At 38.5% G+C, this 21,117-nt stretch overlaps 1 protein-coding gene across 1 annotated transcript in view; it reads right to left on the bottom strand.

Moving 5' to 3' along the window:
* NDUFS4 (NADH:ubiquinone oxidoreductase subunit S4) overlaps nt 1-21,117 on the bottom strand; it is a 113,214-nt gene that overhangs the window by 7,621 nt on the left and 84,476 nt on the right. The window contains exon 5 of the mRNA XM_008262198.3: nt 19,443-19,516. Coding sequence (XP_008260420.2) covers nt 19,443-19,516 — 74 coding nt within the window. The remainder of the gene's footprint in view (nt 1-19,442; nt 19,517-21,117) is intronic.

Genomic DNA, 21,117 nt, shown 5'->3' with positions numbered 1-21,117 from the left:
GCTGAAGTTTTGACTAGTGTTTATAAGCATAAGAAGGTTGTGATGTGCCAGTATATGTGTTAGGTAAAGTTTATTCATGCATGAGTTACAGTGCTGCTGGCTATAAGTTAAATGTTGATGAATCAACAGCAGATATTAAATAAGGTGTCTTTAAACAAAAACACATTATAAAAGTAGGTTCATATTGAGCAGTTCATGAAAAGATAACCAAAAGCTTGCAGAAATCTCATGAATCTGATTGTATTATTGCCACGAGGAACAATATTTCAGTATTTTGATGATTTAGTGTTTGTGGTGACTTTACAGAATATGAATACTATAAGGAGAATTGGCTATAATTGGTAGATACATAATTTGTCATATCTTATAGTGATTGAATCTACTCCCCCTCAAAAAACCAATTTGGTCTGTTTGCAATTTGCCTCAACATTTCTTCACTCTATAAATTTGTGTTGTCTTAACTTGTCCTCTGAACTGGTTATAACATATGCCTGGGCTCTGTTATATAAGTAAAATTTTTCAATATATGTTCATTTTATATCTATGTTAGAGTCATGACTATTTTTTCTGGAAATTTTCTCTCACCAGTTTTGGAGGTCTCACCAACACATCTAATAAACTCACCAAAGGTAGGCAGGCTTTTCCACCAAAGAAACAATGTACCTTATGTCTTAAGCCCATGCACCTTGGTTCTAAGAGATGAATTCAAAACAGCAAGAGAATTTTGCTTTGCTTTTATAATTTTGAATTTTGCTACTTATTTCTGAAATTGGCTTACAGTATGACTATTTGATGATCCCTGAAAACAGATTAATGGTTTGTAGAGGCCTATTCTCTGTTGGTGAGAAGAGACAGAATCTGGTTAGTCTTTTCTGTTTATTTTTTAGCACAATTCAATTAAGAATTTGTACTCACTGAGAAGAGAACAGCTCTTTGGTAGGGGCCAGTAAATTTCCTAATTCTTTGTTTATTATTAACCCATGGTTAAAATTTCAGAATTGAAGTTACAAGCTTTCTGTGTGACCATGTCTATAACTTCTGTGTTGTGTAGGTAATGGTTTTCTACCTCTAGATGGCATTTATAAATTAGATTTTGTAATATCTCTCTGTTTTTTTTTTTTTTTTTTTTTTTTTTTGGACAGGCAGAGTGGACAGTGAGAGAAAGAGACAGAGAGCAAGGTCTTCCTTTTTCCATTAGTTCACACCCCAATGGCCGCTGCGGCTGGTGCACTGCGGCCGGCGCACCACGCTGATCCATAGCCAGGAGCCAGGTGCTTCTCCTGGTCTCCCATGCAGGTGCAAGGCCCAAGGACCTGGGCCATCCTCCACTGCCCTCCCGGACCACAGCAGAGAGCTAGACTGGAAGAGGGGCAACCGGGACAGAATCCGGTGCCCCGACTGGGACTAGAACCCGGTGTGCCGGCGCCGCAGGCAGAGGATTAGCCTATTGAGCCTCGGCGCCAGCCTGTAATATCTCTTAAAGGAGTACTGTTCTGATTAGCTTATAGAGAAAAATAGTAATTATATGAATTGAAGAATCCTAATACTCTCAGAAAATAAGGAAATTTAACTTTTAATACTTTCAGTATGTTAGAACTAAGAAATATTCTTTATTACGGGGGGGGGGGGTGTAATGGCACAGCAAGTTAGGCCACTTCTTGAAACACCTGCATTCCATATGTGAGTGTCTGAGAGGCAGCAGAAGGTGGACCCATGTATTTGGGATCCTGCTGGCCAAGTAAGAGACCCAAATGGAGTTCTAGGCTCCTGGCTTCAGCCTAGCCCATCACTGGCTGTCGTGGGAATTTGGGGAATAAACCAGTGGATCAAGGATTTCTGTCTGTCTCTCTCTCTCTCACCCTGTCTCTCAAGTAAATAAATATTTTTAAAAAGTATTCTTTTTTAGGCCAGCGCCGCAGCTTACTAGGCTAATCCTCTGCCTGCGGCACCAGCGCCCTGGGTTCTAGTCCTGGTCGGGGCACCAGATTCTGTCCCGGTTGTTCCTCTTCCAGTCCAGCTCTCTGCTGTGGCCCGGGAAGGCAGTGGAGGATGGCCCAGGTCCTTGGGCCCTGCACCTGCATGGGAGACCAGGAAGAAGCACCTGGCTCCTGGCTTTGGATCAGCGCGGTGCGCTGGCCGCAGTGGCCATTGAGTGGTGAACCAACGGAAAAAAGGAAGACCCCTCTCTATCCCACTGTTCACTCAGCCTGTCAAAAAAAGTATTTTTTAAAGGAATGAACTAAAACATTTTAAGAATTCCTGTTCACAAAATATAGGTAAATCTTTGGTAAACTATTTTGGTTAAATAAGTCAGAGGAAAGTAGCCATTTTTATCAGTGTTACATACAAGATTTTTATTCTACTCAGATATGTTCTTCCTAATGTTATACAAGTTTATTGATAAAATAAGTTAGCATTACTTCTGCTTCAATGGTCATAGTCATGAAAAAATATAAATCTGTGTTGAACTAAATTGAGTGATTATTCTGGCTTCCACAATAATTATGTTTTGTAGTATGTTATTTTAGAAATTGATTTCTGAGACAGTTAAATAATTTAAAATCAAACAATATCAACAAATATTTATTAGATACCTAAATGATTTCTGAATAAGACAGACTATCAAACCATTGATTACGATGGGGTTCAAGGCACAGTATCCCAATACATGACACCCTGGCAGTGAAGAAACAGCAGAATCGGGAATAGGCCACTTCAACTTTTTCCTGCCTATGACTGCTCAAGTAGGTGATAAAAGAACTCTCTGGTGTTCTGCTGAAAGAGGTTGTAAGACCTGCATGTGCCTTGCACCAAGAAGAAAGGAATGCCACAGAGAATATGAACAATTGGACCTGGTTAAGTTCTCAGTCCCCACCAGTTTGTACCATTCGATCATACTCTTTGTCGAACCATTTCTGTACAACTTTGAGTACTTCAAAAAGCTCACAGAAAATGGAATTAAAAAATAAATTTATTAATTTTAAATATTTTTGAAATCTATGCATACTGGGGTCTTTAAGAAGTTCATGGAAAATGTATATTATGAAAAAACTATGAATTTGAAAAATCTTGTACCAACAGAGTTTAATCCCATTTTTGTTTGAACCCTCTGAAATATTTTTGTATGTACTTCATCAAGTTAAGTGTAAAATACCCAGGCTTTCCTATTTGCTATTTCTGAAGGTTTTCTTGTCACATTTCTTTAAATTTATTTGGGTGCTTTTCTCTTTTCAATTTGTCTTTTGCTATATGGGTCTCAGATATAAATACAGTGATGGCTGTGAAATCTTTTCTCCCCTGTAACTACTATGCACTTTTGCTTTTTATTGTTACATGTTACAAGAGGTTGTACCTTTGGGTTTGTTAATGAAGGCATTTATTTTTGTCACTTGGAGAAGCTGCAGTATAAGGAATGTATACAGCTGTAAAGTTTTGTTCTGTGTGTTTATGAGTTCTGCTAGTTAACTGAAAACTGTTATACTCTAGTCATCCGTTTCTCAATGATCAAATTACATTGGTTAGAAGATACAATTAATACAGATGAATGAAACTATACTAGGAACAATAGCAGTAGCATAACCTTGGGAGATAACAAAATTTTACATGCAAGTAATAAGATGTATTTTTATTAAGGGACAATAGTTATATTCTACAGGGAAATGACTCTGTGCCACAATGAGAAAGAATGGTAAAAAACAAAATCCTGAATGGATATGGAATGTTACACAAAATCTGCAGAAAGAGAGCCAGTGTTGTATGCAGATTAAGCTGCTGCTTACAATGCCAATTAGAGTCCCAGCTACTCTGCTTCTAACCCAGCTTTCTGCTAATGTGCCTGGGAGGAAGATGGTCCAAATGTGTGGGCCCACTGCCACTCGTGTGGGAGATCTGAATGGAGTTTTTGGCTCCTGGCTTTGGCCTAGCCCAGCCCTGGCTGTTGTGGCCACTGGGGAGTTGACCAGCTGATGGAAGACCTCTGCCTCTCCCTCCTTCTCTGTCATTGTGCTTTCCAAATAAATCTTTAAGATTTGAAGAAATTTTATTTGCCTTGGATTACACTGTATACAAGAAAAATAAGTCTGAAACACTGAAATGTTGAAATCAGCAAATTTTGATAGGCTTGTTTCAATAGTTCACTGTCTTCAACTATAATTACAATATGAAAGATTATTCTTTTGTAGTCTAACCTTCCTAGAATGCAAAGATCCTATGGAGTTTGTCAGAATACCCTCATAAGCTTTTTGCTGACTTTAAGTCCCTAGTCATTTGCAAAAGCCAAGGTTCTTTATAGTTATGTCACATTCTATGATTATTTTTATGTTTCATAGTGACTTTGAAATATCATCTCAGACACTCATGACTCTATACCTATTCTAACCGTTCACATCTCCTAGCAACTTCTGTTTTTGCCTTCCCAAAACTGAATCCTAAATGCAAAATAAATTTTCAGAATCCTTGCACCTAAAATTCTCTCTCAGATTCAACAGAGGGCTTTTGAAAAATTACAAAGATACACATGCTTTCATTTTATTAGGAGAGAAGTACTAAAGATAATTAGGTTTTTTGGTACGTTTCTATTGATGAGCTGCTAAGAAGAGTTAACACGTCACAAGAGATTCTTAGTTACCCTAAGGTTACACTTGATAGAATGTTATTAAAATAAATATTTCTAAAATGTGCTAAATGGCAAGAGATTTGTCATTGCCTTCACTGTACTGCTTTGCCTGGTAATAGAAAAATCAGTATGGTTTATCAGTTGTACTTTCAGATACTCTTAAACGTTAATTTGGTCACAGTTTTAGTTTAAATTGCTCTTTGAGGTCAGTGAACACCAACTGGGAATATATCTCACTATTTGGGTTTTATTAATATACAGATGTTTAGGCCCTATTCCAGACTTACTAAATTTCTCTGCTTGGTATTTCTTATATATTTTTCATAAATGCTTGGCATATTCCTATCTCAAAACTTTTTTTTTTCTGTAAACGCTGTAGTTGGGGCTCAGGACAATAAAACCCTATGGTATAGGGCTCTGGCATTCTGGGAACTTCAAAATTGAAGGAAAGGAGGTCAGAAGGAAGATCTTTCTTATGGTCTCCAGCCCTTTTTTGTCCTTCTTTTTTTTACCCTAGAAGCATAGAAACAAATTCCTCGGCAGCTCATAGGCATTAAAACCCCTCTACCCAAAAGCCAGCCCCAAAACTCTGAAATACTAATATTTCCCTGCATTTCAGTGTAAAGCGAACCATAAAGAAAATCTCTCACCTATTTTGTCTGATACATCATGTGACACCCCCTGCCCAGCTGTGCAGAAGTGGTCCTGCCCTGTTACACCTGGAGGGAAGAAGGGCCAGATGGAGTTCGAAACACCCAAGCAGACAGGCCTTGTTGGGTCCCCTTCTCGGTCTACTATCACTAAGGTTACTACTATTACCCTTGGAGTCCAATTATATTGCTGAACCTAAGCATGAGATTGGAGAGATTTCACTGTCTTTCAGACTTCATTTCCAAAGGCTCCCATGAAAAATGTTGATTAAATAAATCCGCTATGCTTTTCTTTTACTAGTCTCTTTTGTTACAGGAATACTGGTTGTGAGCCATATGATAGGTATCACACCTTTCTACCTCTATAGTATGTTCATCCATTTTTATAAATTAGATGAATGGTTTTTATATTTTTTAAAACAATCTAAAATTATGTATATTTTGTCTACAATTTTTTGGGCTGTCAAAGTTCTGTTCTTATACATACCCTTACATATTTCACTTTTGAAAATTACAGTTATTCTGGTGTCTTTTTATAATCATCTATAGCTATGGTTTTGGTTTGTTTTACTCTGAAGCTTCCCTCAAAGCTCTTGGCAATCAGTTACAGGCCAAAATGACTCCTCTTCAACAGAGAAAGATGGTCTGGAGGCCCTGTAGAGTATCTAAGATACTCTGAGATAGGCTTTTTTTTTAAAAAAAAAATAGATATTTATTTGTTTTGTTTGAAAGGCAGAGTTACAGTGAAATAGACAGGGAGAGAGAGAAAGCAAGAATGCTAGCTTCCATCTGCTGGGACAGCTGAGCCAGGCTGAACCCAGGGGCTTTATCTGGGTCTCCCACAAGGGTGGCAGGGCCCACTAAATACGTGGGCCACCTTCTGCTGCTTTCCTAGGTACATTAGCAGGGAAAGGAAGTGGAGAAGCTGGGACTCGAACAAGTGCCCAAATGGTTGCTGGCACTACAGGAAACAGCTTAACCTACTTTGCCACAATACTGGCATACCAGTGTACTCAATCAGGGTTTTTAGGACTTAGTTGAGAGAAGCGGTAAAATTTATGATCCAGTGGGATAAAAGTTAATTATACAGTACTGAATGAAGTGGATGATGGCTGATTATAGTTTTATGTCTGGAATACTGCTGACATTTTAACATTCCATTTTTTTTTTTTTTTTTTTTTTTTTTTTTTACATTTAACGGAGTCCTTTTGATATGGGGCTAGGCAAGCAGTCAGGGAATAAAAGAGCTGGAAGATTTTCCAGAGTTCCTGTCTCTAGCCTTGCACTCTAACTCCACTCCCTTGTAGACCAATCCAGCATACTCACCTTCCTACAACACACCCAAGTCACCTCCAGCAACAAGAGGACACACGAAGCACAAGTAAAATGAGCTCCAGATGCAGACACCATGAAAACTTATCCAGAAGGCATCAGGTACACTGAACCCTACCCAAACTCCACCCTGCTTGGGATATTCGATTAGGGTACCACCCCTACCCCATAAAGGAGTCCATTGGACTAGGAGGGGAATCTTGCTCTGTCTCATCAGAGGCACAACATCAGACTCTGTCTCTCTTTTTGGACTCAGATACTCTCTCTCCTTGTGGGCAGCTTTGTCTCCCCCCCCTTCCCCCTCCCCCCTCTCTTCTCCCTCTTCCCCTCTCATGGCAAGCATCTCTTGTCATGAGGTTGCCCACACCATCATCTGAAAGTGTAATCACTTTTTAAATAAATCCTGCTCCCATTTTTGTACTTACGTCCCTGCTTTGAATTCACATCTCATAGGCCTGGAATAAAACAACTGGGAAACATTCCCACAACACTTTCAAGATATCCATAGAGTCAAAAAGGATTTGTAAATGATAGCTCATTTGAACCATGTGACTATTCCAGAATTTGGAAACTTCCCAAATATTTTGTGGTAATATATCTATCTGCATATTTCAATAACAATCTGTCTCCCATTTCATGAGGAGGTAACTGGAAACAATGGTTATGTAACCAAAGTCTTACCTGGAGTGACATATTTGAGAGAGGCCTTTTTACTCAAATATGAATAGACAATTTTAAGGAACTAAGATTGACTTCATGAAGTCCTTCCAAAAAAAGTGCCTGGTACCAAGCCTAAGGGTTCCCAGCCTTATAGGTAGCCTTAGGATATCTGGGGGAAGTTGAAAAGAGATTTCCTGGAATTAACAGGTACCATGGTAGATCTGATGGCAAATTCTTGGCTTAAGAGACTTAAAGTCCAATCTGAGATTCCTTTGTGAAAATTTCAGCAAAGCTGGAATCACTACTTCTGCCCCCTCCCCACAAAAAAAGCAATCCCAGCTTATGTTGGGGTAGATTTTAGCCTAGAAGTTAATATGCCAATTATGACAACGGCATCCCACATCATAGTACCTGGGTTCAGTACCTGGCTCTGGCTCATGACTTCAGCTTCCTACCATTCAGACCCTGAGGGGCAGCAGTAATAGCTCAAATAGTTGGGTTCTTGCCACCCACATAGGAGATCTGGATTGCATTTGGGCTTTGGCTTCAGTCCAGATCAAATCTTGCCATTATGGGGATTTGGAGACTGAACAAGCTGGTGGGCTCTCTCTCTCATAAGAAAGCAAGCAAGCCTATATGGCAAATTAATACTTTCTGCTGCTTATGTGAACATTCAGGCCAAATATCACACCAATCATATTTTGTGATCATTAATACTATCTTGTTGACATTTCCTTATCAAAAGGGGGAAAGAAGAGAAAAAAATTACTTCAAAGGAAAACTATGTATTGTTTGTATCATACCTTCCCAAGTTATTAAGTTTTAGTTCAATTTCTTGTCTTTCAGCTATTAGGGCAACTTTTTTAAGTTGTAAATAGTTGAGATATAGGTAAATGATGACCTTCTTCCTACTGGTAGTGATTTAATTCCCTCCCATGTGTAATTCATTTCAACATTCTTTTATTCCAAATACATTTGTGTACTGGTTTATACATATACTTTGAACACACAATATCTGCTTAATTATCTTATATCATTAAAATAAATTCTTAAGTTTTATATCTGTGTGATAGTAATGATTCTTTGGTTTAAAAAAAATTTTTTAAGAGATTTATAGATGGGAGTTGAGACCTTTATAAAAGGTTAAGTTAGGTGGAAGTCCAGACTTTCTGTTGTGTTCACAAATTTTAAATCCTGGGCTACATCTCCAATAATTTCTCCATTTTCCTGGATCCAGGCACCCACCTGACTGTGTCCTTCCCTGTCTATACCTTCCATTACTTCAGAGGTGGGTTTTCTTTCCCAGCAGACCCATTGTTAACAGAAAGCAGTTTCACAGTGTGTCCTCTGCCCTCCTATTCATGAAAGAAACCCTTCATTTTAAGAATTTCAAAGAGTTTTTACAGCTAACAACAATGAGAATAACACAAGGGGGTAAAATGACATACCAGAGAAAAGTCACAAAGTTTCAAATCAGATCAAAAGGGGAAAAAAGGGCATTTCTGGTTTTCATTAGCATGTAAATGGTAGTAGAGCCTAGTCTTCTACCATCCAAATTTTCCACAGCTGTCTTGCACCTCCTCTCTCCAAGATGCAGCTTTCTCTTCTTCCTTGTCCTTCACATGACACAAGGAAAGACAAAAGCCACAAGGGTGAGAAAGGTGGGTCTTTGCAGCATACAAAGGACTGAAGTAAGTTCATCTACATTTCAGAGAAATCTTCAGATATTTGGTCCCTCTTTTTGCAAAGAAAGGTTATCTTTGAAGAGTTCCCCTGGAATAGATGCTGAGCCTAAAGGGAGTTGTTCATAGGAGGCGGCCCTGGGGTTGAAGCCAAAAGACACAGACATTTATATTTTCTTTGCATCCTGTGTAAGTACCTTGGGGGATGGGGAGTAGCAGAGAGACAACAGTTGGAAGAGTGGGGGAGGGCAGGAGAAAAAAGAAGCAACAGGGGACACTCAGCCTTCTCTTCTTTCCCTCTCCCAATTTCAGAGAACTAGCTTTCCATAGAAAGTGAGGCATGGTGAAAAAGAGAGCTACATAAAAAAGGGTGGGGATAGAGGGTGGGAGGGATGGTAAGCAGGTACAGGAATTATCAATAGGAAGAGAAAGAACCTCTCTTAGTCTTGGTGATGAGAACATTTTCATATAAAAAGACCTGTAGAAGACCTTATTTTGTTAAGTAACTGAAAAGTGATCAACTTGGGATTTCATGATTCTCTCTCTATACTTCACTATTATAAAAGTTTCCACTTATCCTTAATTCACACTAAGAGCAACTGAAGAACAGAACTGCATTTTTAAGAATTATAAAATTTTAACTTTTCCAAGTAAAGATTTTTCCTATTTCTCATATCAACTATAGAGTATATATCAGTCGATACTGAGAATATGAATATAATGTATATTTTGTATATTGAAAAGTACTCTAGATCAATGCTGTCCAATAGAAATACATGAACTATACATTTAAAATGTTCTAGTAGCCCTCATAAAGCAACGAATTTTTTTAAAAAACAAAAATGATTATAATGTCTTAACATAGAATAAAAATTGAGATACACTGTTTTTCTCATACTAAGTCTCTGAAATCCACTATAGTATATTTCAAATGCTATAGCCATGTTTGGCTGGTGGTTACCCTATTGGACAGTGCAGATCTATAAGATTAATTTCTTAAATCTACCAACATCATAGCATCACAGAGGAATTATTATATTTGGAATCCAGAAACCTGGGCCCCATCAGTTAAGAGATGTATGACTGATCTTGGGCTTGTTTTATTAGACAAGATCTCAGTATCACAGGAAAAAAACTAAAGGTTGAAGGGCCTCAACCAGAGACTGACACAGCTGTTCTTTGGGAGGGTTAGTACTTAAGTCTTCATCTACATAGTAAAACCACCTTGTGTTTCTTCTCTTCACCCTCCCACAGCCTACTGCCATCTTCCCTCAGAAATCCCAAAGCACTTATTCCTTTCTGTAGCTCTGGAGGCTATAGACGTCTCAACCACATTGCCCTCCTTTGCATCTCCTATTTTGTATGTATGCATGTATTTAATAAATTTGTATGCCTTTTCTCCTGTTAATCTGTTTATTTCACAGACTCAATTATTAAACTTTCAAAGGGAGAAAGGAAAATTCTTTTCACCCTAATAAAAAAATTGCCAGTCATTCTTATAGATTTTCTTTCTTCAGATCTTTTTAAAAGATTTTTATTTGCTTGAAAGCCAATGTGACAAGGAGGGAGATAGGGAGAGAGAGGGATCGTCCATCTGCTGGTTCAATGCCCAAATGGCTGCAACAAGCCAAGAGCCCAAATTCCATTAGGTTTCCCACATAGGTGGCAGGGGGCCAAGTACTTGGGCCATCTTGTTCTGCTTTCCCAGGTGCACTGACAGGGAGCTAGATTAGAAGCAGGGCAGCCGGGACTTGAACCAGTGCTCTGAAAGTGGATGGCAGTGTTGCAAGTGTTACTTAACTTGCTGTGCTACAACATTGGCCCCATCTTCAGATTTCTAATTAGAGAGAATTAACAGTTCTTCTAAAGTGAGTGACATAAAGGTTAAAGTAGAAGTGATTTACATAAAAGGTTAAAATATAATCTGAAGAATAGTTTACAACATCACTAAATTTATTATTCGAATTCACCAGTATTTTATTTATTTTAAAGAGTTACAGAGAGAGAGACAGACAGACAGAGAGAGGTCTTTCATGCACTGGTTTATTCCCCAAATGGCCGCAATAGCCAGAGCTGAGCTGAGCCAGGAGCTTCTTCCAGGTCTCCACCGGGATGCAGGGGCCCAGGGACTTTGACCATCCTCCGCTGCTTTCCCAGGTGCATGAGCAAGGAGCTGGACTGGAAGTGGAACAGCCGGGACTTGAACGGTGCCCATATGGGATGGTGGTACCACAGCACTAGCCCCCAAATTTACCACATTGAGATAAAGATAAATGGGATTTGCTGTTTTCCCTTGAAAAGTGATTATAAACAGTAGGCAAGATAAAGTATTATAGTTTTAGCAGGGTGGTAATAATGCCTTACTTAACTATCCCCAGAGCCTAGCAAGAAGGTGCTGATATCCAAAAGGGTATTTAATATATTTCTGAATGAATAAAATACAAAAATGTATGTAACCTTTTTTGTATTTTATTCAGAAATTTATACATTTATTCATATGTGTGTGTAATAAATAACATCATACTATATATAATCATACTATAACAGCTGTAAGAACAGAACAAAATTATTGTGGAAGTTAAAAAGAATTCATTCAGTGGGAATGAAAAAGGGAAAAAGATCAGGGATTGAGAAAGGAGGGAACATAGTTTCTGAAGGCTAGTCTGGAGTTTCACAGGTAGGGACAAAAATGAGAAAGGGAATGATATGTAGGAGGGGTAGGTGGCAGAAAGTTTATATAGCAAGTTTAGTATATAAGAAGAGTTGGGGCTTAGTCAAATACAGGTAGAACTTTGGTGACAGTCCTTTTATTGTGAAGAACCTTGAATTATCAGTTGAGGAGTTTGCCTATTAACTACAGAGCACTGGAGATACTTGAATAAAGGGTATTTGGGGGATTTATAAAAGTCTCATATTATTGAGGTAGTACATATAATGGTTTAGAACAGAGGTAAGCTAACATCAATTGTAAAGATCCAAGGGGTAATTGTTTTTAGGTTTTTACAACTACTCAATTCTACCACTGTAGCTGAAAAGACATCATGGACAATATCTAAGTGAAAGAACCAAACTGCTTAAAAACAAAAAAAAATCCTTACAGTATGTGACCTTGTTAGCTAATGATGCCTTGAAACACCAGTGTCCGTGAACTATAAAATGGGGAGAACTGTTCCTGCTTCATAGAGTTGTAGTGAGGATTAAATGAGAATGAATGAAAAGCACTTAGTATAGTATAGCCCATGATTTCGTGTTTATGAATGTAGCTTTTGTAATGATGACATTGATATATGTTACCTGAGTCTCATAAATAAAATTATAATTATTGTGGAAGTTAAAAGGAAGAGAGAACTGACCTACTATGAGTGGGAGAGGGGCAAAAGAAAAGGGATCAGGAAAAGGTAACATAGATAAAATAGTTTCTGAAAACTAGCCTGGAGTTTCACAGGTAGAGTCTATGAGTCTCAAAATATAATTTGCAGGTATTAAACGTTTGCTAGAAAAAAACTGAATCTGAAAATCTTATTCCTCATTTTACTGATTCTGCTTAATACAATCTTTTATGTCCAGTGAAGTAATGGTCATGACTTTCAGTTAACATTTATTTTTAAAAATCTTTGAGCCGGCGCCGCAGCTCACTAGGCTAATCCTCCGCCTTGTGGCACCGGCACACGGGGTTCTAGTCCCAGTCGGGGCGCCGGATTCTGTCCCGGTTGCCCTTCTTCCAGGCCAGCTCTCTGCTGTGGCCAGGGAGTGCAGTGGAGGATGGCCCAAGTCCTTGGGCCCTGCACCCCATGGGAGACCAGGATAAGTACCTGGCTCCTGCCAACGGATCAGCACGGTGCGCCGTGGCGGCCATTGGAGGGTGAACCAACGGCAAAAGGAAGACCTTTCTCTCTCTCTCTCACTGTCCACTCTGCCTGTCAAAAAAACAAACAAAAAAATCTTTAATAATTTTCATTTATTTGAAAGGAAAGTCAGAGCAAGAGAGAAACAGTAAAATAGATCTTCCATCCACTGGTTAAGTCCCTAAATGCTCCAGCTCAGTCTAGGTCTTCCATATGAGTGGCAGCAACCAAACTGCTTGAGCCATCACCTGGTGCAAATTACCAGGAAGCTGAAATCAGAAGCAGAGCTGGGCCTTGAACTCAGGCATTCTCATATGGAATGTGGGCATACTATGTGGAATCGTAATTACTTATCAAATACCTGACCCACAGGAAATGAAACTGAGAAGGAAATGAAAGGATACTGTTTTAGAATAGTCTAATATTGTTCTAGAATAGTACTTAAGTGTACAGATTATCTTTTTTGGTGTGGCAGTTTTAGCTTAACCTTCTATCTCTAAATACTACTGAAAGGCAAACATTTAAAGCTCACAAATGCATAAACTTTGCTTGATTTTACTATCAACACAGAATCATCTATATAACAAAAATACATTTTTCTCTCTAGATAATGTAATGAGTAGATACTGAGCTAAACATTAAGAAATAAAGACATAGCTGAGCTGCTGCATGAGTTTAACATCCATGCCTAAGGTCTATAGCTTTTGAGTATTACTTAATCCAACTTCTGATTTCAAACATGAAGACACAGGTTTCTCAAACACTAAGTTTAGAGAAGTATGACATGTTCAAGCTCTTCTGTGAGGCAGACAACTGTGGAGTCAGAATACTAGTTACTGGCCTCTTCACCTGGCAGTCTTTACATATCAGTGCTTCTGCACCATTTTTTTTCTGTTTAAGGTCTTAACTTCCCGAACATTGATTCACCCAACCTTCAAAAGCACCAAGTCACAACAAAATGATGTTAGGTATGGAGAGAGAGGGTGGGTCTATTTCTATGTCCTTCACCAGTTTTAACTAACCAAGAAGGGATCAGAATGTGGGGGTAGGGGGAGAGAAGGAAATGTTGTGAAATTTGGAAAAGATCCCCTACCCTTTGATTCTCAACACTTCAATGGCATTTATTTAAATTTCCCTACCACCACCATAGCAGAAGAACTAGGACTGATCTATTTAAAATATTATATAGCTAAAAGTTAAATAAACAGATTACACAAGTACCATAGTGAATTCAAGAAAGGAATAATCATTGAGGACTTCATCAGTAGATCAGAATGGCTTCAAATTCTTGAGTAGACAATTATATTTTAGAAAGTCATTAATTTCACCAGATAATGACTCTTCATTACACATCAGATTTTGTGCTAGGTACTGAAGGACAAAGTAATGATCAAATTAGAGTTGCTGCTGTATCATAGGTTAAAATTCCTGATCCACTGTTAGTCTATAGTTTTAAAAGTTACTATTCACTAAGCTTTTTCAAGTTATATCTTCTACATATTTTGATAATGTTACTTAATGTTGTTTCTCTGGGAGACAGCGATATTGGAAAGGCAACAGATTCCAATGACAGCAGTGGTTAGTTCACACCCTGCAACTCACATGGCAACTGTAGTCATGCAATCCTGACTACTTAGAGTGAGATTATCCAAGGACTTAACAGTTCAATTAGATTTCCTGTTATTAAACTTGTTACAGACATCAAATGAATAATTTTCAAGGTGTCAGACATCAAATACAGTAGGCTGAAAAGATGGGAAACATTAGCAACTATTTTTGAGAACTATGTTATAGTTGTAAAAAATTAATATTTTGATAATGTTAGTTTAAATCAAAATACTTTTTTAAAAGATTTTATTTATTTGAGAGGTAGAGTTACAGACAGTGAGAGGGAGAGACAGAGAGAAAGGTCTTCCATCTGCTGGTTCACTCCCCAAATTGCTGCAACGGCTGCAGCTGGGCTGATCCGAAGCCAGAAGCCAAGAGTTTCTTCTGGGTCTCCCATGCAGGTGCAAGGGTCCAAGTGCTTGGGTCATCTTCTACTGTTTTCCCAGGCCACAGAGGAGCCACCAGGACTAGAACCGGCTGTGCCACAGCACTGGCCCCTTAGATATTATTTTAATGACTATGACTGATTTAAGACTAATTACACGACTAAGAAATTTGGAATCTAGCAAGAAAGTGTTAATAAGGAATTGTACTTAAGCTTTTTTACCAAAAAGTTTCTAGAAGTCTATTACTAATTATGGGTTACATTTATATGAAATTATATACTGTGTATCAGATTTTGCTTTTATTACTTCATGTAATCCTCACAGCAGTTCTCATCAGAAATAGGTTACTTCCGGGTATTCATGGAAAAATGGAATTTAAAGTAAAAAATTTTTTAAAAAAGGGTGTGTGTTTGAGAAGTGGGCTTGTGGTACAGCAGGTTAAGATGTCCCATAGAACTGCTGAATCCCGTATCGCAGTGCTTGGTTGAAGTCCCAGCTATTCTTGTTTCCAACTCAGTTTCCTGCTAATAGGATTCTGAGAGGTAGCAGATGATGGCTCAAGTGGTTAAATCCCTGCTATCTAACATGGGAGATTGGATGGCATTCAGGGCTCCTGACTTTTAACCTGGTCTAGCACTTATGGGCATTTGGGCAGTGAAGCAGTGGAATGGAAGATATTTCCCTCTCTGTCACCCTTTCAAATAGAAAGAATAAATTAAAAAATATAAAAACTATTTCTCAGCATAAACTTCATCAAGTTCAAGACACTTTTGTAAGTGGTGATACTGGCCATTTAGTTCAATTCTATGGAATTGAGGGTCCTGGGAATTTACCCACGTCAATGCAGTCTTTGTTAACTGAACAAAAATTGGTGCCCCTTAAAGATTTTGAAAGATTAGGAAACAAAGAGCCCAATCAGACCTGTAAAGGGCGTGCCTAAAGAGTTAGCACTGAAATTCACAAAATTCCCCTTGTTTTATAAGAAGAAAGAACATTATCATGGTAGAGAAGGACACTCTAGTGAAGCTTTTACAGGCATGTTTCTACTAAAGCTTTGGCTAACTTTCTCAAAACACTCTCCTAATGAGCAGATATTATCATTCTTTGCCTCTCCAGAAAGTCAACAAGCAAAATGCCTTCAGCATCCCACCAAAAACTGTTGTTATGACCCCTTGCTCTTGACTGGCCCACTTCCACTCCCTAATAACCATTGCTTTGATTGTGCTTTGTCTTCAGGATCATACTGGTAAAGTCGTGTTTCATTCTTATTACAAATCTTGGAAGAAATGCTTCAGCATCTTGATCCCACTTATTTAAAATTTCCACTGAAAGTTCTGCTCTTGACTGCAGCTGATCCAAGCACAACAGTTTTGGTACCAACCAGTAAAAGTTTGTCTACTTTAGTCATAGTTTTGTAAACTGAACCAATTAAGGTGTCTGTGGTGTTGACTATTTTGTTTCTGCTGTTAATCGTTGGTCCTTTTCAATTAGAGCATGAAAAGAATTTTTCCCCCCACAAATTCATCTTCACATTGTCTCATCCTTTCTTAAAATGAGTCATCCATTTGTAAACTTCTGATGGGGGGAGGCACTGTCACTATTAGCATTATGAAAAGCATCATGATTGTTCCATTCTTTCACCCATGCTTTACCATAAATTTGATGTTTGTTCTCACTCCAATTTTAGCAGAATTCAAACTGCTCTGATAGGAACTCTTCTTAAACTAATGTCTTACCATCCTTCTTTGTGCCTGAAACTAATCCTTTTCAGATATGTTGTAACAAGTTAGTAGGGATTTATTTTGATGCCAAAAAATTTTTTTCAAGAGGCTGGAGCTGTAGTATAGCTGGTAGAGCTGTCCCCTGTAAGCACTGGCATCCCATATGGGTGCTGGTTCAAGTCCTGGCTCTTCCTCTTCCAATCCAGCTCCTTGCTAAAGTGTCTAGGAAAGCAGTAGAAGATGGACCAACTGCTTGGACCCCTGTCACCATGTGGAATATCCAAATAAAGCTCCTGGCTCTTGGCTTTTGGTCTGGCCCAGCACTGGCTGTTGCCACCACTTGGAGAGTGAAACAGCAGATGGAAGACTTCTCTCTCTGCCTCTGCCTCCACCTCCGCCTCTCCCTCTCTGTAACTCTACCTTTCAAATAAATAAACAAATCTCTAAAAACATTAAAAAAAGAAAAGAAAAAGCTATGTCTGGATTTTCAAATTTTTTAAGATTTATTTATTTTACTTGAAAGTTACAGTTACACAGAGAGAAGAGGAGAAGCAAAGAGAGAGAGGTCTTCCATCCTCTGGTTCACTCCCCAAATGGCCCCAACAGCTGGAGCTGCTGGCCGTCCCGAAGCCAGGAGCCAGGAGTTTCTTCCAGGTCTCCCATATGAGTGCAGGGGCCCAAAGACTTGGGCCATCTTCTACTGCTTTCCCAGGCCATAGTCAAGAGCTGGATTGGAAGTGGAGCAGCCGGGACTCGAACCGGCGCCCATATGGGATGCTGGTACTGCAGGCAGCGGCTTTACCTGCTACACCACAGCACTGGCCCTGAAAGCTTTTTCATAATACACATTTTCCATTAACTTTCTGAAGATAACTTATACATTAATAAACTCATAGTCAACATGGATTCAAACCCATGTAGTCTGGCCTCTGACTTTTAATTATAAGCTATATACTAATTGGAGGGGGAGGGGAAATAGCAACCTATATGATGATTTCACATTTATATGTCAAATATGTTATATAATACTAATAATCTTTTGCATTTCTATACTGCCTCATTATAACAATGTACTTAAACAACCATTAGCCAAATCATTCAAATAGATGGTTAAATTAAATTCATTTTGACCAACTAGATCTTGAATATCTACTTCTGTGTTAAATTTGGGAGATTTTCTAACATGTTTTATCAAATAGAATGAACTGAGTACAAATATACAGTGATGCAGTTAAATCTCAGGGAGATAACAATAGCAATACCAGATGGTAGGAATCTGAATTTCATTTTTATTTATTTATTTATTTGAAAGGCAGACTTACAGAGAGGGAGAGAAAGAGAGAGCTTGATCTGCCTTCTTCTGGTTCACTCCCCAGATAGGTGCAATGACCAGGGCTGGGCCAGGCTGAAGCCAGGAGCCTGGAGCTCCTTCCAGGCCTCCCATGTGGGTGCAGGGGCTCAAACACTTGGGGCATCTTCTGCTTTCTCAGGGGCATCAGCAGGGAGCTGGACTGGATGTGGAGCAGCTGGCACTCAAACCAGCGCCCATAGGGGATGCTGGCATTGCAGGTGGCGGCTTTACCCAGTATGCCACATCGCAGGCCCCAAGATTATGAATATCAAAACTAACAGTTAAGGATTATTATGTGTCGGGCATTGTAACATGTATTCCCACTTCATAACATGTTTCTTCACAGTTGAAACATGGGCACTTGGTCCATTATGAAATTAATCCAGAGTAATATAGCTTCCTAGTGATACAGCAAGGATTAGAATCCAGACTAGTCTGATTTCAAGCCTCTTTTCACTACCCTATGTTAGCTTAATAGTAGCAAATGATATGCAAAATGACATTTTGCATTTGTATTGATAGTAAGATCAACACAAACCAATGATGGAAGGTGGCTGTTCCAAAACCAATGAGTGAGGGGGCTGGTGCTATTGTGTAGTGATCAAGCCGCTGCCTGTAGCACCAGTGTCCTATATGGGCATGGGTTCCAGTTCTGGCTGCTCTACTTTCAAGCAGCAGAAGATGGCCCAGGTGCTTGGGCCCCTGTACCCACATGGGAGACCTGGAAGAAGCTCACCTGGCTTCAGCCTAGCATAGCCCTGGCCATTGCGGCCATCTAGTGAGTAAACCAGCAGATGGAAGATCTCTCTCTCTGCTTCTCCCTGTCTGTAATTCAGCACTTCAAATAAATAAATAAATAAATAAATCTTAAAAAATAAAGTTTTAGCAAAATGAAATAAAAGGTAAATTATTGAAAATATTTAAATCCATGCATACAAATGATCTTTTAAAAAGTTCATAAAAATGTGTTGAGATGCGTAGATTTCAAAAATTTTTGCACCAAAATAAACTTGCCTCCTTTAATTCAATTTTCCACAAACTTTAAAGGACCATAATACACACTTAGGATGCACTAATATAATTATACAGTTACCATTATGCTTAATATTAGGCCTACCATATCTAGAAAAGCAGATATGTAAGCATAAAGGAAATTTTAGAGGATTATGATAACAATTTTCAAGAAACTGAAGAGATGGACTAATAGGAATTAGATTTTTGGCTCAAAGTAAGACAGAGCTTAATAAACAGAGGTGTCAAAACTGAAATAAACTACCTTGGCTTAGAATTTAAATAATCTTATGTAAAAAATTCGCAGAGGCATTCATAAGCAAGAAATGTGTTAGGGAGTTTTTATTCCTTGCCTTTCAAATTAAATAGTTTTTTTTAATATTACATAAGCATTCCATTTTATGTTGCCTTTTTTGAAAGGTGAGCATTCTGATGAAACGAAGCCTAACAATCACTTGATTAGATTTATTGAAAGCTTCCTTGCAAAAGAAAATCTGTATCCTTGGATGACTTTAATTAAAGTGAAGAAAATGAAATCATATGTTGATGATGTTGAAATCAAAACAGACCACCAAACATACCATTTTTTTCTGCAAAGGCAACCGCATCTTCTTTAGCACTGAAGGTTAGAACCATGTTGGACAAGGGATCGGCCCTGTAAAAAAGATGTTTAGAAAATAAAGTCATTATAATATTTTCTTTTTTGGTGTTAAATATGAGAGATTTCCAACTGCAAAGATACCAACGCCACCGTTCTTCCAATCACTCTTCCCATTCTTCCATTCTCCTCCTCCTCCTATATTTTCTAGCTGTTTCCTAGGAATATTGCCACCACCAGTTTACACTCTCTTTCCTGAACTACTATAATGCCCTCCCCACTAATCTGCATGCTTTCCTGATTCCAATCCACTCTTCACCAAGCTTCCAGATTAATTTTCCTGAAGTTCAATTCCTAAACACACTGCTCAACTCAAAAACTTCAAAAAGTTTCTAGCCTTTTTTTTTTTTTTTTTTTTTTAATTATTTGAAAAGTAGAGAAACAAAGGGAAGGGAAAGAGAGGGAGATAGAGGTCTCCAATCTGCTGGTCTGCTACCCAAGTGCCTGCAATGGCCAAGGTGGGGCCAGGTGAAAGCCAGAAGTTAGGAACTCAATCTGGGTCTCCCACATGGGAAGAGGGGACTCAATTACTTGAGTCACCACCTGCTGCCTCTCAGGGTGAACATTAACAGGAAGATGGCATGGGAGGGGAGGTGGAACTTGAACCAAGGCATTCCAGTATGGGATGTGAGAATTCCAAGCAGTGTCTTAACCACTGTACCAATTGCCTGGCCTTCTCTAGCCTTAAGTAATTTCCCAAGTAACCAATTGGTCAAATCAGATTGTTAACTATTCCTCTAAATGCATCCTGTACTTTCCTATTAATTCAATTTGTTCCTTCCACTTAGAATCTCTCCCACTATCTCTACATATAGTAGTCTATCCCTACCATCCCTCATGGTTCACCTTTTCCATCAAGACTTTCATACCCTATGCTCTTCCAATTATGTGTAATTTCTCTTTCAATCTCCACTAAATATAATTTGTGCTTTTATTTCTAGACTTCATTTGCTCAATTCTCAGTTACTTGGGTTCCAACTGAGGTAATGAAAGAATTGCTTATATCAGATATAACAGGCTAACAATTACATGAATAATAATTATAAACTCTGGAAAAGGCAAAAAGACATTTTAAGAAGACCAGAAAGTAGCTAAAGGCAGGAAAATAAGGAGAGAATTCAATGCTTTAAAAAAAAAAAAAAAAAAAAGGAACCAGACTGGATTATATTTATTTTTTTCTCCTAAAGGTATTTTCTTGCCCAGACAGCAAGAGGAACTCAAGAAGAAAGCATAGTCTTCTCAGCACAAGAAGTCTGGGGATAGAGTGCAGGACTATCAGAGGAGCTGCAAATTTAGGGGAAATAATAGTGAAAAGGAAGAACACAAAGAGCGGGGAACTTTTAAACTGCACATGAACTGGGAAGGCTCTAACACTATAACTGTGAAGGCTGAAAGAAGTGAACAGATTTCAGAAAGTCTATGCTACATGGGAGACTGAATCTGTGTTTTTTTTTTTTTTTTTTTTTAAGCAACACTCAGAAAGACCATGCCATTTTATTTTTGATACTATGTTCCAGAAATAAGACTAGGGGTAAAGCTGAAATGTACCTACCCCAACACAGCATAAAATCAACCCTCTACAGTAATCTCATTGCTAC

Source organism: Oryctolagus cuniculus, chromosome 14 (assembly GCF_964237555.1).
Source record: "Oryctolagus cuniculus chromosome 14, mOryCun1.1, whole genome shotgun sequence".
Lineage (NCBI taxonomy): Eukaryota > Metazoa > Chordata > Mammalia > Lagomorpha > Leporidae > Oryctolagus > Oryctolagus cuniculus.
Note: the sequence above shows the minus strand (reverse complement) of the source record. Positions and strands in the feature narration are given on the sequence as shown.